The sequence below is a fragment of the Podarcis muralis genome, chromosome 14, assembly GCF_964188315.1.
Source record: "Podarcis muralis chromosome 14, rPodMur119.hap1.1, whole genome shotgun sequence".
Taxonomy (NCBI): domain Eukaryota; kingdom Metazoa; phylum Chordata; class Lepidosauria; order Squamata; family Lacertidae; genus Podarcis; species Podarcis muralis.
The window spans coordinates 29987017-30002167 of NC_135668.1; the positions used below are offsets into that span (position 1 = coordinate 29987017).

The 15151-nt window shown below is 49.5% G+C and overlaps 1 protein-coding gene and 1 long non-coding RNA gene across 2 annotated transcripts in view; one reads left to right on the forward strand and one right to left on the reverse strand.

The window, feature by feature from the left end:
- The window catches only part of ZNF710 (zinc finger protein 710), a 19494-nt gene extending 4343 nt beyond the window's left edge, over nucleotides 1-15151 (forward strand). Inside the window, exons 2-5 of the mRNA XM_028706213.2 lie at nucleotides 11411-12866; nucleotides 13294-13485; nucleotides 13899-14073; nucleotides 14315-15151. Coding sequence (XP_028562046.2) covers nucleotides 11442-12866; nucleotides 13294-13485; nucleotides 13899-14073; nucleotides 14315-14484 — 1962 coding nt within the window. The 5' untranslated portion in view covers nucleotides 11411-11441 and the 3' untranslated portion in view covers nucleotides 14485-15151. The remainder of the gene's footprint in view (nucleotides 1-11410; nucleotides 12867-13293; nucleotides 13486-13898; nucleotides 14074-14314) is intronic.
- LOC114584390 (uncharacterized) lies at nucleotides 2970-5211 on the reverse strand. The gene is made up of 2 exons (XR_003703654.2): nucleotides 4177-5211; nucleotides 2970-3280 (listed from the first exon to the last, which is right to left on the reverse strand). It is a non-coding gene; the product is annotated as an uncharacterized LOC114584390 (long non-coding RNA).

Here is a 15151-nt window from a genome sequence, read left to right on the forward strand (position 1 = left end):
CCCCTCTCCTGACCACCTTTAATCAGCATATAAGAAGTTGCTGGTGCTGGTCCAGCCAATTACTATGGCATGGCTAGGTGGCAGAGGGAGGCCAGTCAGGAGACAGTGGGCAAGCTCTGGCTCTGAGGCCGACCTGGAAGTGCTCAGTGTAGCAAGAATGGCCTATGTATGGAAAGGGTTGACAGTCACTGTTTCTTGCCTTGATACCATTATGCTAGGTTCTCCCAGGCAGGAGTTTCACTTTCTCTTGGTCCTCAAAGCAGCTACAGCTGCAGCTTCAAGCATCAGTTAAAGGTGGGGAACCGTTATCAAGAATTCAGGATGTGAAACTGTCTCATAGAATTCCACTGACTTAGCTTTTGGAGCAGAAACACACAAGCATGTGATATTGTAGTTGGTTTCCCAGCAAAACATTTAAAATGCTTTCAGTGTATCCAAGAAGATACCGGTAATATTGGACCTGTCAGTGAAGGTCTGGTCTGCAGTTTTGGTGGCTATCCCAAGTGATCAAATGCAGGAATGAAAAGGACGGAAGGAAGGAAGGAGGGAGTGCTAGAATTACAGAAGGAAGAATGCTAGCTTGTTCTAATTTTATCTTTCCTGTTTCGCTCTCTGTCTTGTGTTGCCTGTGCATGTACTCAAATATTTTACAGTATTCCTGCCACAGACACATTTTCTGTCTTTCTGTTATCTTCACAGATGCGTACTTTGGTGTAATTTCCTTCAAGTTGCATAGACACTAGGTCTTCTCAGTCCCATCAGCTTTGTAGCTGTTTTGCTCTGAGGTTTTCCTTCCTATCCCTTCCCCCTGCCTGTCCAGCTGAAAAATGTTGAGAACTGCTATACAACCCCCCCCCTCAGTTCCTTAGCCATGTCTGCAGTGGGGGGGGGGGAGTGTTTCCATGGGAGCTATTCCCCTCCCAGGATCCAGTGTGCCAGCTGTTCTGTGGATCTTCTTACAGCCCTTGAGATTAAAGGCACTTTGGCTTCTGTGTGTTCCTGGGTAACAGCACTGAAATTAAAAGAAGTGAGCCTATGGGAGAACAGAGCAATGTTTCCCTTGCAGAGGTCTTTGTTCACTAAACTTACTCTGCTGCTTTCTTGTTCTCAAAAACTAAAATATGGATGTTTTCAAGCTTGCTGTCACATATGCACTCTGTTCTTTGGATGCTGAGTATTATTCCCACCTCTGCTTCTTATCAGCCTTTTGAGTTAATCCCCCTGTCACACCTGTTCCTTTTTCTAATATCATCTTTTTGCCTGCCATTCTGTGGTCTGCAACCACTGACCAATATTTAGACACATAAGCTCCAGAAGTATTCTGATCTCACATTTTGGTCTCAAGATCATCTCCGAATGGCTGCCCGTTGCATGTGAACTTCCCTTCATTTTGAAAAAGTTTGATAATAAAATCCAACTTGGAATGATGTGGAACAAGCAAAAAAAGTTTCATCAGAAATGTTCAAAAAAGTTTTTAACAACCCAAGACAGAAGCTCTCCTACAGTTCATGGTTGTTGGTCATTGTGCTTCTGTTGTTTGAGCATAGTTCTTTAGTGCTAGCACAAGAGTGTGAGCAGGTTGTGGTCTATTGGGGTTGCAGAACTATGCCCCAGATTGTGAAATCTGTGTCCCTGGAGGAATTTGGAACCTCAGGAAAGTCTTGCTGGATTAGACCAAGGATTCATCTTGTTCATCATCCTGTCTCCAGCAGAAAGGTACCCCTGTCCGTAAGGTACCCGTGTCCGACTCCGGGGTTGCGTGCTCATCTCGCTCTAGAGGTCGTGAGCCGGCGCCGTCCGAAGACACTTCTGGGTCACGTGGCCAGCGTGACGAAGCTGCAGCTGGCGAGCCAGCACAGCGCACGGAAACACCGTTACCTTCCCGCTAGAAAGCGGTCCCTATTTATCTACTTGCACTTAAGAGTGTTTTCAAACTGCTAGGTGGGCAGGAGCTGGGACCGAACGACGGGAGCTCACCCCGCCACGGGGATTCGAACCGCCGACCATACGATCGGCAAGTCCTAGGTGCTGAGGTTTTACCCACAGCGCCACCTGCGTCTCCAGCAGAAGCCACTGCCAAACAGATGTTCCTGGGGAGCCCACAAGCCCAGGCATGAAGGAAAGAGACCGTTCCCACAGCTATGTGGACCCCTTGCCTCTTGAACATGGAGATACCAGTGGCTAATAACAGTTGATAGGCCTCTCTGCCATGAATTTGTCATTGCTACATCTTGAGGCAGCAAAATCTGTGGATTAATTATGTGTTGTGAGAGGAGGTACTGCTTTCATCTATCCAGGCCCTACTGTCAATCAGTTTAATTGGTTCTAGTCTTGTGGGATGTTTTCCATGAAATTTCAAATTTTCCCACTCCCCTAAATCACTTGAGATCTGACCTGGCGTGTTTATTTGTTCATATTTAGTAAACAAGTGAAAACAAAATGCCATGTTAATTTTGTGTACTGTAAGTACCTCCAACAGTCAAAAGTAGTTGAACTGAAATATAAGGGTGGGGTGAATCAATAAAACACACTTGCAGCACAATTCTATACTCAAGTTAGGCCAAATGGGAGCTATAAGGTACAGTATAGTGGAAGCCCCACTGTCCTAGCATAACTTGAAGATAGTGTCTGTTGGACAGGAGATAACAGCAACACACCTGCAGCACCAGCAGAACTCTTTTAGCATAAGCTCAAAACAATGCTGAGATGTGGATGGAACTGGGGAGAAGCAGAATTATGCTGAACCTTGTAGTGCTTCAGATGTTTTTCCTGCCCCAACGCCAGAAAAAAGTCCTGATCTCAACGCCAATTTCAGAACAGCTGTATGTGAAATATCACCCACTCAGTGGACTGGAGTAAGAGCCACTGTTCCCCATACCCTCCTGCCCTACTCATGATGCCACAGAATCTAATCACAGCACACCAATATCAGTGCCAAAATCCCAGGGAGAGAAAGACCACAACTCAAATGACGGGGCATGAGACTTTATTGCTCTGATCTCGTGTCATGCATATATAGAAAGAGCACTTGGGACATCAGGTCAAAACACTCTACTCCCTCTCTCAAACTGGGAAGGCCAGAACAAAGCATCCCTACAACAAGCTACTAAGTTTAAGTGTTGCAGCTGTCTTCATCACCTCTTGCTGGAAGCCCTCTTTCCTCTGGACCAGCGAAGAGCAGCATCTCCCACCCAGGCAACGTGAGGGTCAGCATGCAGAAGTGTTCTCTGCTGGAGGGTGCTGATCCTGCCCAAGAACTCTTGCCTTGCAGGATCACAGCCTGGACATAGGGAACAGAACAAACAGCCGCTGCACACATGCTGCAAGTCCCCTGCAGGGGAAGGGGTATGTATTGCCTACTTCTTAGGGGAGACTGAGGCAAGGGGGCTGGATGAGTGCTTAAGTGGCACCACTCCCTCTCTTGCTGTCACCCTCACAAGCACCTCTGCATCCAGGGCCCAGTTGTTCCAGTTGCTGATCACTGCTCATTACTCTCTGTGTGTCTCCCTTCACAGCTCTCTAACAGAGGAAGAGGGCAATAGGGCCTTCCTTATGCCCAGCTACATGCAGGCTTCCAGGAAAGCTGCACCTGCTGGGATTATCCTTTCTACACAGCTATGAAGCTTTGCCCACTTTCCCACCTGACCACCCCACACTTCCAGTTCTTCCTCTGTAAGCAGCACAACTCCTGCTACTCTGTTGTCTGTCATGCAACTTTCAAAGGCACAGGAGCCCAGCTGGGGCTACCAGTCTGAAAACAGGCCTATGTTTGTTTAGGCCTCTATCTCCCCCCCCCCCCTTCCCCAAAGGCTATTCAATAAAGGCTATAACTTTGCCATGTGTTGTATTTTTTTATTACTAGGGTTTCGCCATGTCCTCCCTATCTCAGTCCTGTTAAGCTGGCCTCAGGACGGGAGAGGGACTAGGAAACATGTTCCTGTGGGATGGATTTTAATGGATAGGAGAGCATATATTAATTGCAATTTATCTATCCAGGCGCCACATGTGTAGGTTGAACAGAGTTTCAAAATCCCATCCTTGGCAGCAAAATTAAAAGCATAGGAATTAGGCTGCAATGTCTTGTTTTGGGCAAGTCCAGCTGGCTTCCCCCTTCTTACCCTGCTTAGCAAAGAATCAGCCAACAACTTGCAAAGTTTAAAAATATAATTTACTCACATAATCTTGCATTGGTTCACAGCAATGGCAGTAGTAAAAACTATGCAGGAAAAAGATATATATACAGTACAACGAGCTTCAGGCATGTGCCTAAAGCTGAAGCAAGCAGAGGCATGTCTGCATCCAATGCTGGTCAAAAGGAGAGAGGAGAGAAGAATAGGAAGCACTATATGCTCCTTCCTGTCCAGGAGACGAAGGGAAGTGACACCAATTGTCCTGTCTACCAATTGTATTTCTATGGTCTGAGTATCTGCCTATCAGCAATACAGCTCTGTGGTATTTGCTCCTCCTATTGCTAACTAGTAAGAATATGCATTTTTTTAGGTTTGGCTGCTAATCTCCCACAGTTCCTGCAAGAGCTCAGGGCTAATGACCCTTTCCACTCTCTGCCCACTTAGACTCCAAGCATCATTAGGGTGGCAGACCTCTCAGACTGTACAGAGGTCATCAATCAGTGGTAGAGAATTCGCTTTGCATGCAGAATGTCTTAATCTCCAGTATCTCGAGGTAGTAATTGGAATGTCCCCTGTCTGAAACCCTGGAGAGCTGCTGCCAGTCAGTGTACACAACTCCAAGCTGAGTGGATCAAGGTTGTGACTCAATATAACACAGCTTCCTATGTTCCAACTTGGGTTGAGTGCTGCCACCGTGATGTATGAGACAGTCAGTTGAGGTGAAAGGACTGTGAGACCTGCTGGGATGAAAGCCAGAAAACTGGGTCTGTCAGAGAATCAGTATAGTGGCAGTTGCTTAGGTTGATCCTGACATATTCATTCAAAATGCATATATTCTGCTTCATAGCCCTTAAGAGGCTCTCAAAGCAGTTTACAAAAGATCCCCTCATTCAAGTAAGTGTGGTACCCAGGAGCAGAACTAACATGTCCATGCAGACCCTGTATGATTCAGTATTTCGGCTAAGGCATGACAAATGTCCTGTGATGTCTGCTTTGTCATTCCTCCTGGTGCAGTTGGAAATCACACATTTCCCAAATCCATACCATATGCCAGAGGTAACCAGTGCAGTATCCTCCAGAAGTTGAATGGCCAGTGGTCAGGGAAGAGTCCAGCAACGCCTGGAGGACACCATGTTGGCCAGGCCCAGGTGGAACTTGTCCTGTTAGAATAAAGTTATAAACTCAAACACAAAAAAAACCTGCTGGTCATTGGCGGAGGGCCCAGCCAGCTTAGCCCACTGTTACAACCACCCCAACCTCAAGCCCTCCAGATGTTTTGGACGGCAACTCCCATCAGCCCCCAGAGGTTATGAACTGAAACTCCTATTAGCTTCAGCCATCATGGCTGTGCTCCCATCAGCTCCACCATGCTACAGTTGTGGTGGCTGGAGCTGAGATGGGAATTGTAGTTCAAACCATCTGGAGGGTACTGGGTTGGGGAAGGCTACTCTATTATGCATTTCTCAGTTTTCCAAACTAAGCTTTTATGGATTCCTTGTAAAAAGATAAATTTTGATTACAGCAGATATAGGAAGTGTTAGTTTGTGCTCTTGGAAAGTCCATTGTGGTGGCTGCTCCAACCTGCTGAACTTGGCAAATCCTCTGTGTGATGGCTTAAGTTGTCGTGCAGACTCATGCTGATTTGAAATGCATTCTTGACTCCTGTCTTTCTGCAGAGGGGTTCTTCAAGTTTGAGTGCATGCAATTAATTTTTAAGATTGGAACTTCAATCTCAGTGTTTTGCTAACTTCCATATCAATCAGTTACATAGAAAAGCATTTGTGTGCTGGGGCTGATGCAGTTAACACTTACTGTATTATATTGCAATGGGTCAAACTGGGACAGTACACTCCAGCTCTAAAGCATTTTCCACTTATTCCTTCACCTTCTGTGTCGTGGAGCTTACCTGAAGAAGCTTGGATCTCCCTGTACTTCCCTCCCCCCAACTCCTGTATTGGGTTTCACATTGTGCAGGGAGGAAGTCCACTGTTGTGAAAGGGAGAGGCATTGTCTTTGCTGGTCCACAGCTGTGGCTGGTAGATCTGGCTTCAAATGGCATTCCTTTGCTGTGCATGTTTCTAACACTGTATCACAGAGAGTTCAGGTGTGGGAAATAAAGCTCAGACATTCACACTGGAACATCCACAGGAAGTTAAAATGATGATATGCCTTGTAGGTCTGACCTGCTGCAGGTTAGGGCTGACACACCTGTCTGCCTTGAGAAGCATTGACAACAATGCTATGACTTAAATAGACAGCAGAGGGGTGGTTGTGTTGTGTGAACTTCATTCCCTCCCAGTCATTGTGTAGCATGCGGAGCAACTGAGCAAGGAAATCACAGCCCTCAACAGACTAGCTTAGCAATGCTGTGTGTGTCAGAAATTACTTTTAAATGCTTTTGTAAACTTACATAGCCTTGTAAGAGAACCAATGATTTACTATTTCCTTTTAAAAACAAATCCTCAGTTGTCTTTAAAGATACTGCCTTCCAAGTGTGTAATTCTTCTGAGTTATGATTTCCATTACTTGAGTTATGGACCTTCCCAAGACCCCATCCCTGCTATTCCCAAAAACCCAATGCTTTTTTATTCTGGTGCTCTGACTCTAGCAATTCTTGGATGGAAGATGAGCCCCGCCAGCATTAACCCACCTGTGAGGAAGGTGACGCAGAACCCTTCCAAAGTTGGCCAGTAGGCCACAGTTTTCTTCCTATTGACCAACCAACACTTTGGTCCAGTTGCAATAAACCTGAAATGTTGAGAGGTTGTTGAAAAATATTTGAGCTGTTTTGGCTGCTTGAGGGTTTCAAGGTTTATTCTCATTCATTCTCTCTGTCTCTCTCTATGGCATGGGACCTTTAAGGACCAGGCAAAGGGTCTCATCTCCTCACCAACACACATGCCCAGACAGACACTCTTGTTGTCTAGTTTGGAGGTTCAATGGAAAGCAACTTGTTCTCTGCCAGCTCCAAGGCTGGGTGTTTCTGACAAGCAGGTCCCTGTTTCTGTTGCCTCTGAATATTTTCCCATAAGAGAGAGCCCTTCTCCTAATCTGTAGGAGGCTTTGTTAAAGCAGAAGCTTTCCTCTTAAAGAACCTATTTATTTTTCATTGGATTGTGTGCGCTTTTTTTCAAACAAGGATTCTTACAAGTCGCTTCACCATCCATTTGGCCAGATTTATTTTCTACTAGGTTGAGAATCAAGTCTCTTTCCCTCCGCCTCCACTGGAAAGAGGGAGAATGGGGGGGGGGGGAGAAAAAAAGACTTTTGCATTGTGGTGATTGGCACAGCCTGTGAATCAAGGGTCATTTTGTGTAGCTGTTTCTTTTCAAGCATTCTCTCTCTTTTTCTTTCTTTCTTTCTCTCTCTCTCTTCCCCCTTCCATGCACAATCTATTCAGGCTGGAAGCATTCTTTCTTTTCAGAGTCTTTTCTGCCTCTCTCTCTCTTTTCCCCCTCCTTTATTTTTCATCTCTTTTCATTCTGTTTCCCTCCACCACCCCCCTAGAGGCTCTTTTTTCCCCTTTCCTCATTCCTCTATTCAGTTCCCTTTTTTTTTGGTTGCTTCTTTTAAAATAGCTTTTCTATTTTCAGAGAGGACAGGGAACATGTAGGAAGAGAAGTCGTTTCAGAAAGGAGGAACCTGAAAGTCTTTCTCCATTTATTTCAGCAAATGTTGTTTTTCAAGCAAGAGAACCAAGGGCGACAAAAAGAAACCCACCTTTATTTTGTTCCTGCCTCTTCTCCCACAAACACCCCCCCCAAATATTCATAAGTGATCACATCTCCAGTAATATGCTAAAATACTGGCAGCTTTGCTTCTTTATTATGTTGCCCTGGGCATTTTGGTGCAGAGACTAGAAACACAAGAGGCATGGCTGCTTTCCTGGATAGACCCCATTGATGCCCCTCTTTGCAACTTCTGACATCACCCATTTCTTTTAGCTCTGCACCAAGAGTTGTGGGCTGCAGGGCCCACTTGGGTGCTGGATGCTGCCTTTAGAACAATTTGTCCTTCATGGTGAACCTTCAGCAGGGAGCTTAGGAGATCTCCATGCTAATGCAGAGAACAATTTTGTGGAAAGCAGCAATGAAGACTTAAAGTTGTGTAATCTCAAGTTTGTAGATCTCTAGATGTGCATTGCTTAAAGCATTGACTAGCCCCCAATAGCCACATTAATCAGAATTTTTGAGCTCTGGCAGGATGCCACAAATACAGGCCCTTTGTTCATTACAACTTCCCAGCCTCTTATTTCCTGAATTTCATTGTTGAATTAGTGCCTTTTAGTAGTAATTGTCTTCTGTAGTATTGATAAACACTTTGCTTTGGGGAAAGAGTGTGAATTCTCCATTCCTGCTGGAGAGGATCAGGCTTGCAGGTGGTGGAAGGAGAGGTATAGTCAAGGGCAGCAAACTGCAACTCAAATACTTCTTCCTGTGCCATTAGAGAGAAACCAAGTTCTTCTGTGAAAGCCTATGATACAAGAGTGCCTGGCCCTTTCTCAGATGGTTCTCCTATGACAACCTTCCCTAAACCAGTGGCCTCCACATGCCACCGCCCATCAGCTCCAGCATCACATGGCTGGACTGGCCGGGGTTGCAGTCCTACGTCAATTCCTCAACAAGAGATGGTTGGTCAAGAAATGAAGACAGGAGTCATCCAGTAGACATGGATTTCCAAAGAGAGAAATGGAACAAGTCTTGGGAGCCAGAGTGTTGGGCTAGGTAAACCTCTGGCCCAGTCCAATTCTTAGGTGCTTATGCTTTCATTCATGTCAGGGCATAAAAAGTCTGAAGGGGGCTGATGTAGATGCTTGTTTTCTGTGATGGAGATGCTCTCAAAAGTAGGAGGTTTGAGAGAACCTGCTTCAAATGAAAGCAAAGGTACAGATGACTAGGGAGCAGGGACACACCTGTCTGGAAGCCAAACCTGCACCTGGGTTGGTTGGTTGGTTGATGGTGATGGTGATGTGCCTGCTTCTGTGGGAAGCAATCCTGGCTGTCCCTACGTAGCAGTTGGATCTGGTTGGTTTCTTGAAGGTTGGCTTGGTGTGAAGAGTGTCCCCTTCAGGTAGGAAAGTGGGTCTTGGTGTGGGTGGTCAGCCCCACACTTTGGGGATTAAAGAGGGAGGTAGCCAATGAGAAGGGACCCCATCCAAAATCCATACACCTTGCAGAGCCTGGCTTTGAAAGTTTCTTCCACCCACCCACCGAAATATGTGATTCAGATCTAATGTCACCTGGAAGCTGAGATGGGACATTAGAGGAGATGGAGGTGGGTGAGAGAGCGGGGTTGGAATACAGAAGGAGATTAGGAGATTGATGAAAGTGAGAGAGAAAGAGAGAGGAGATAAGAGAGGCACACAGGACTGAACTATCAAGCTGAGAGAGGCGTTGCCAGGGTAACGGAAAGAATGAGGGAGAGAGAGAAAGATGGAGAGAAGAGGCAAGAATCAGAAATGGAAGGGAAGTGGGAGGGAGGGAGGGCAGGCAATGGATTTTAAAGGGTGAATGAGAGAAGCAGATGGATTTTAAAGACTGAAGTGGCTGGACAGGCTGACTCCCTCCCCCAACCAAAAAAAAAAAAAGCTGCCTATGCCCACAATCAATAATTCTAGGTGGGCTCCACTCTGGCACCTTTGCTCAGGATTGCTACCATTCTGTGCCCAGGACATGCTGGCTGGCACAGAAGTGGCTGCCATCATGGCCAGTCTCCAGCTTCAAGGCTGCCTCCTGTGAGGAGGGAATCAATACTGTTGTTCCCCTTTGCCTCTACAGCCCATTGACATGAAAGTGTGCTTAACAGGGGCCCTCCTTGCATTGTGGTGCAGCTTGCATGCAAAATGGGTCAGGCACGGAGGCCAGCCTGCGGGTCACTACATGGCCTTCTCCTGCTTGTCTCTGGGTGACCTGATGGGCCCCTTCTTGGCCCTGCTGCGTTCATTGCCGCCTCCGCCTCCTCTAATCCTCCCCCATACCCAGCCTCCTTCCTTCCTTCTCTCTTCCTTTCTTCTCCGATGCCTGCCAGCCCCCTCTTCTCTTCTCCTTCCTCCTCTCTCCTTCCTGCCTCCTCCCCTCTCTCCTTTGTTTTGGCTGCCTCCATACACTGCTGTCTCCTTCCCCTCCTCCCCCCACCTGCCTCTTGCTATCTTTCCCCCCTCCATTTCCTCTTTTTGTCTTCCCTTGTTCACATTTCTTTTCTCTGCACCAGCCATTCTCACCCGCACAGGGTTTAAGAACATGCAGGCAGCTCTGGCGGAGAATGAGGTTCATTTATTTCCAGTGGTTCAAAAGTGGGAAGTTCTGAGGTTGTTCTGTCTAGCTGTTCCCTTTGCCTCAGGGTTAGTCCAAGCCTGGCTTGTCTTTCTGCTCTGCACCCAGGAAGACTGGCTTTGCATTTCAGGCGAGGAACAGTTATTCTGGCTCTTCTGGTCCTGCTAGCCCCATACTGGGGGAAGGAGCAGTATTTCCCCCCCCCCCCATGCTCTCCTCTCTCTGGCTTGGCTTTCTGGTGCTTCCCAGTCACACAAAAAGCACACACTGAGAGGGGGGGTCCTAGGGTTCTAAGGGCTGCCTCCAAGATCTGAGTCCTGCCTGGCCCTGCTTGCCACCTTCACAACCAAGGAGGCTGCTGTGCCCTTTCTTGTAGAAAAGAATCCAGCCCAACCTGGTGGGTGACAACATCCCAATACTTGGGGAGGTGCAGCCATCAGACTGCCTGCTCTTTCTAGAAGTGCAGAATTAGCCACATTTGGGGAGTCTCCTGACCTGGCATGCAGAAGCCTTCCCCTCCCCCCCAAGGTATCAGATAGAAGGCCACAAGATTTTGCTACACGCTGAGCCCTTTACAATAAAGAATAAACACAGCACAACTGAGCCATTGTACAGGGCTCGATGGAATATATGGTTTCTGCTAGTCTTGGGAAATGGTAAGGATACAAATGTCTGGCCTGTCATCCGGCCACTAGGCATTCCCACCACCACCATCCCTCATTTTGCCAGTGAAGCACACCCATGTTTAGATTTCAGGTTTTGCTCCAGTTTCAGGAGTGCAGAATATTTGTTTAGCTCCAAAACATGGGATGCTTTCAGGTTCTAAGCTCTGCCCTTTGGTGTTCCTTTCATTTTAAAGGCTATGTCCAGAGTAGATGCCACTTTCCATTGCCATGATTTTGGAGCTGCCAGCTAGGGCCCCTGCTGGCCAACTGGGTTCTCTCAGCCCGCAGCCCTCTGCTTGGCCAACAGGGTAATGGCTTCTCTTTCTCCCTTTTGTTCCTGCAGACAACAGAAGCTGTGCTTGATGGTGTGAGCCATGGACCGCTTTGCCCACTCTGGAACACAGACAGATGCCGTGGTGGTGCTGTCTCTGGCCCAAGCAGCCGTCCTGGGCTTGGTGACTGAGAACGAGTTTTTTGGTGCCACCGTCAGCCCCGGAGGTTTCTTCTCCAGCTTCGCAGGCAGGCTCGACGGCATGTCCATGGTTGAGTTGAAGCAGCCGGAAAGCCATTGCCCTCTGGAGAATGAAGGCCAAGGTCACATCGAGCCAGCGGAGGAGGATGAAGCAGCAGAGGCTTCCTTCGGGAAACATGCCCGGAGGAGGAAGCGCCCGCCTGTGAGGCTGGTGCCAAAAGTGAAGCCCGAGAAGGGTGAGTGGGGGCAGGAAGATGGCGCTTATGAAGCATCAGTAGCAAGTGAGGGCAAGGAGGAGCAGATGGGCAGCCATCCTATGAGCCTGGAGGAGTCCCCCTGTGAGCAGACGGTGCAGAGCAGCGCTACCAAGATGATAGATCTCAGCACGTTCAACAGGAAGCCTCGACGCCTGCGGCACCTGCGACAGCAAGCCCCAGAAGAGCTGTCCCTGGGCGGGTATGAGGAGAGGCTCCCAAGCACCCCACAAGCCAACCTGGACAGCACTCCGGGGAGTGCAGAGGCCTTCTCCAGTGACTGCAGCTTCCAGGCTGGTGCTCCTCCTCCCTTGATCAATCTGGAGCATCCTGTGCCACACTCTCCTCCGGGGCAGGGCAAGAGCGAGCTGGGCTTTGTGTGGCAGGAGCCCCTGGACTTTGAGGCGGAGGCCCACGGCGAGCACAGCAAGAAGGTTCAGCTGGACCGCCTGGACATCAACGTCCAGATAGACGACTCCTACCTGGTGGAGAAGCGTTGGCAGTGCCGCCTGTGCGAGAAGTCCTACACGTCCAAGTACAACCTGGTGACGCATATCCTGGGCCACAACGGCATCAAGCCCCACTCCTGCCCGCACTGCAGCAAGCTCTTCAAGCAGCCCAGCCACCTGCAGACCCACCTGCTCACCCACCAGGGCACACGGCCCCACAAGTGCCAGGTGTGCCACAAGGCTTTCACCCAGACCAGCCACCTTAAGCGCCACATGCTGCTGCACTCCGACATCAAGCCCTACAGCTGCCGCTTCTGTGGCCGCGGCTTCGCCTACCCCAGCGAGCTGAAGGCCCACGAGGGCAAGCACGAGAGCGGGCGCTGCCACGTCTGCGTGGAGTGCGGCCTGGACTTCTCCACCCTCACCCAGCTCAAGCGCCACCTGGCCACCCACCAGGGGCCCACCCTCTACCCCTGCCCAGAGTGCAACAAGTCCTTCCATTATCGCAGCCAGCTGCAGAACCACATGCTCAAGCACCAGAACGTGCGGCCCTTCGTCTGCACCGAGTGTGGCATGGAGTTCAGCCAGATCCATCACCTTAAGCAGCACTCGCTGACCCACAAGGTAGGCCGGGCAGCAGAGTGCCAGGTTGAAGGGCATGGGAGGGGCTATTGGGTAACCGAAGCCTTTTCCCATCCGTGGCTCTAAGGGCTTTTATTGAGGAGTATGTGTGTGTCTACCTGCAGTGCCCTGAAGGGGTACCCAAAGGGTTTCACCTTAGCTGGCTTGCTGTTTTTGTTGTCCTCGGGTCACCACAGACCTGGATTCTGAAAAAGAGGCCTTGCCACAATTTGGGTTAAAACTGCTTCCATAGGAGGGAGGGAGTGGGGATCCAAAGTGCCCTGGTCTCTTCCCCCTTGCTCTGAAATCCCCCAAACATTACTGAGCATGAAATCACCGTGGTTAGCACTGTCCTCCTTGGCCAAGGTGGGATTGGGTGGTACCTCTTAGCTGCAATGAAGCCTTGTTACCTGCCTGCTGTTGTCTTCAGGGCGTGAAAGAGTTCAAGTGTGAAGTGTGCGGGCGAGAGTTCACGCTGCAGGCCAACATGAAGCGCCACATGCTGATCCACACCAGTGTGCGCCCCTACCAGTGCCACATCTGCTTCAAGACCTTTGTGCAGAAGCAGACACTCAAGACCCACATGATCGTCCACTCGCCCGTCAAGCCCTTCAAGTGCAAGGTAGGTGGCGGAAGTGCAAAGAGCAGAAGCTGCCGCAGGTGGTGGACTATGAAGAGCCTGAGATCAGGGCAAAGCGGAGTGGCAGAGCCTGCAAAGACAGGCCAGACTCAACTCCCAGAGTGGCAGTGGTCATTTCCAGAACAGACTTCCCATATAAGCAACATATCCACCCTCCTCTCAAGCACAGCTTAGTCATTTTGGTTTTGCCAGCTGCCTGGACTGAGCCCGGAAATTATTTTGCTGACAGCTTTCAGAGCTGAGTGTGGAGTGGATCCTGGTTCTTGGCCATTGGCCTGGAAGGGCAACTGGGGTGGATGCAAGCAGGTGAATCCCACCCCTGCTGCCCACAGTCCAAGCTGCCCCAGCCTCTGCCGACAGGTGATCATCTCCTTTTCCCACCCCACCTTCCGCAGGTGTGTGGGAAATCCTTCAACCGCATGTACAACCTCCTGGGCCACATGCACTTGCACGCAGGCAGCAAACCCTTCAAGTGCCCTTACTGTTCCAGCAAGTTCAACCTGAAGGGCAACCTCAGCCGGCACATGAAGGTCAAGCATGGGGTGATGGACATCAGCCTGGACAGCCAAGGTAGGTGGAGTGGGGAGGGAGCTGAAGGGATGGGTCTAAGGCATCCTACCCCCCCCCCCCAGAAGCCCTGAAAGGCAGAGGCAGCCTTCTCATGCTGAAAGGCTGCACTGCAGCTCCCTCTGCAGGCTGTCTTGGCTTGCTGGCGAAGGAGGCTGTGGCGGCCAGTGCTGAATCCACATTGCCTGCCATTGCAGCACTACCGCCCAGGTGCTGCTCACTTCTTGTCCTGTTGTCCCCTCAGATCCCATGCTGGAGCTGGCAGGTGATCATGCAGAGCTGGACAGACAGCAGGAGATGGAGGACTACGAGGAGGAAAACTCGTATGACTATGGGGTGGTGGGGAACCCTGCCAACGAGTCTGCCTTGACCGAACACGCCATGAAGGAAATGGCCTACTACAGCATGTTGTAGCCTGGGGCAGACTGGGTGAAGAAGGGGAAAGGCAGCTGCTTCCACCCCCTCCGAAAAGCTCTGTTCGAGCAGCACGGAATTTGATACTCTTGCCCTCTTCAGCCGTTTAGTCCTGCACTGGATCTGTGGAAGTCTTGCTGCCACCAACCCTTGACTGGGCTCTGCTGCTGGGCTGGGCTGGGCTGGCAGTACTATTCTCTCCAGCTTGAAAGGACCAGGAGGGGGCAGCACTTGCCTTAGACTACCTCCCACAGCACCTTGCACCCAGCACAAAGAAGCAGAAGGCCTTGTAGTGGTGCTGATAGGCCAGGACCAGCCAGAGTTCAGTGCTACAGACAACAGGCTGTACTGCAGAGCCAAACTGGATCAGCTCCTATATGTTTCTCTTACAAACTACCTCTGCCCTGCGCAAAAAAAAGAGGGGGACACACAGCAGGGTCTCTGCCCCAAAACCAAATGGGTCTTGAGTGCCCCTTTGCCCATCCCCTATCCCTGGCAGAGCAGTTAAGCCAGCTTGCTGTGGAGAACATCCCTGTGCAGCCTGTGGCCATCTTAAATTATTATGTCATTTCCACAAGGTGGATTGTCCCACTTGTGCATAGATCTACTGTGTTTATTTTCTGTTCTGAAGAAGTTCAGCAATAAAGGAATACTCTTTGGAAGAAGA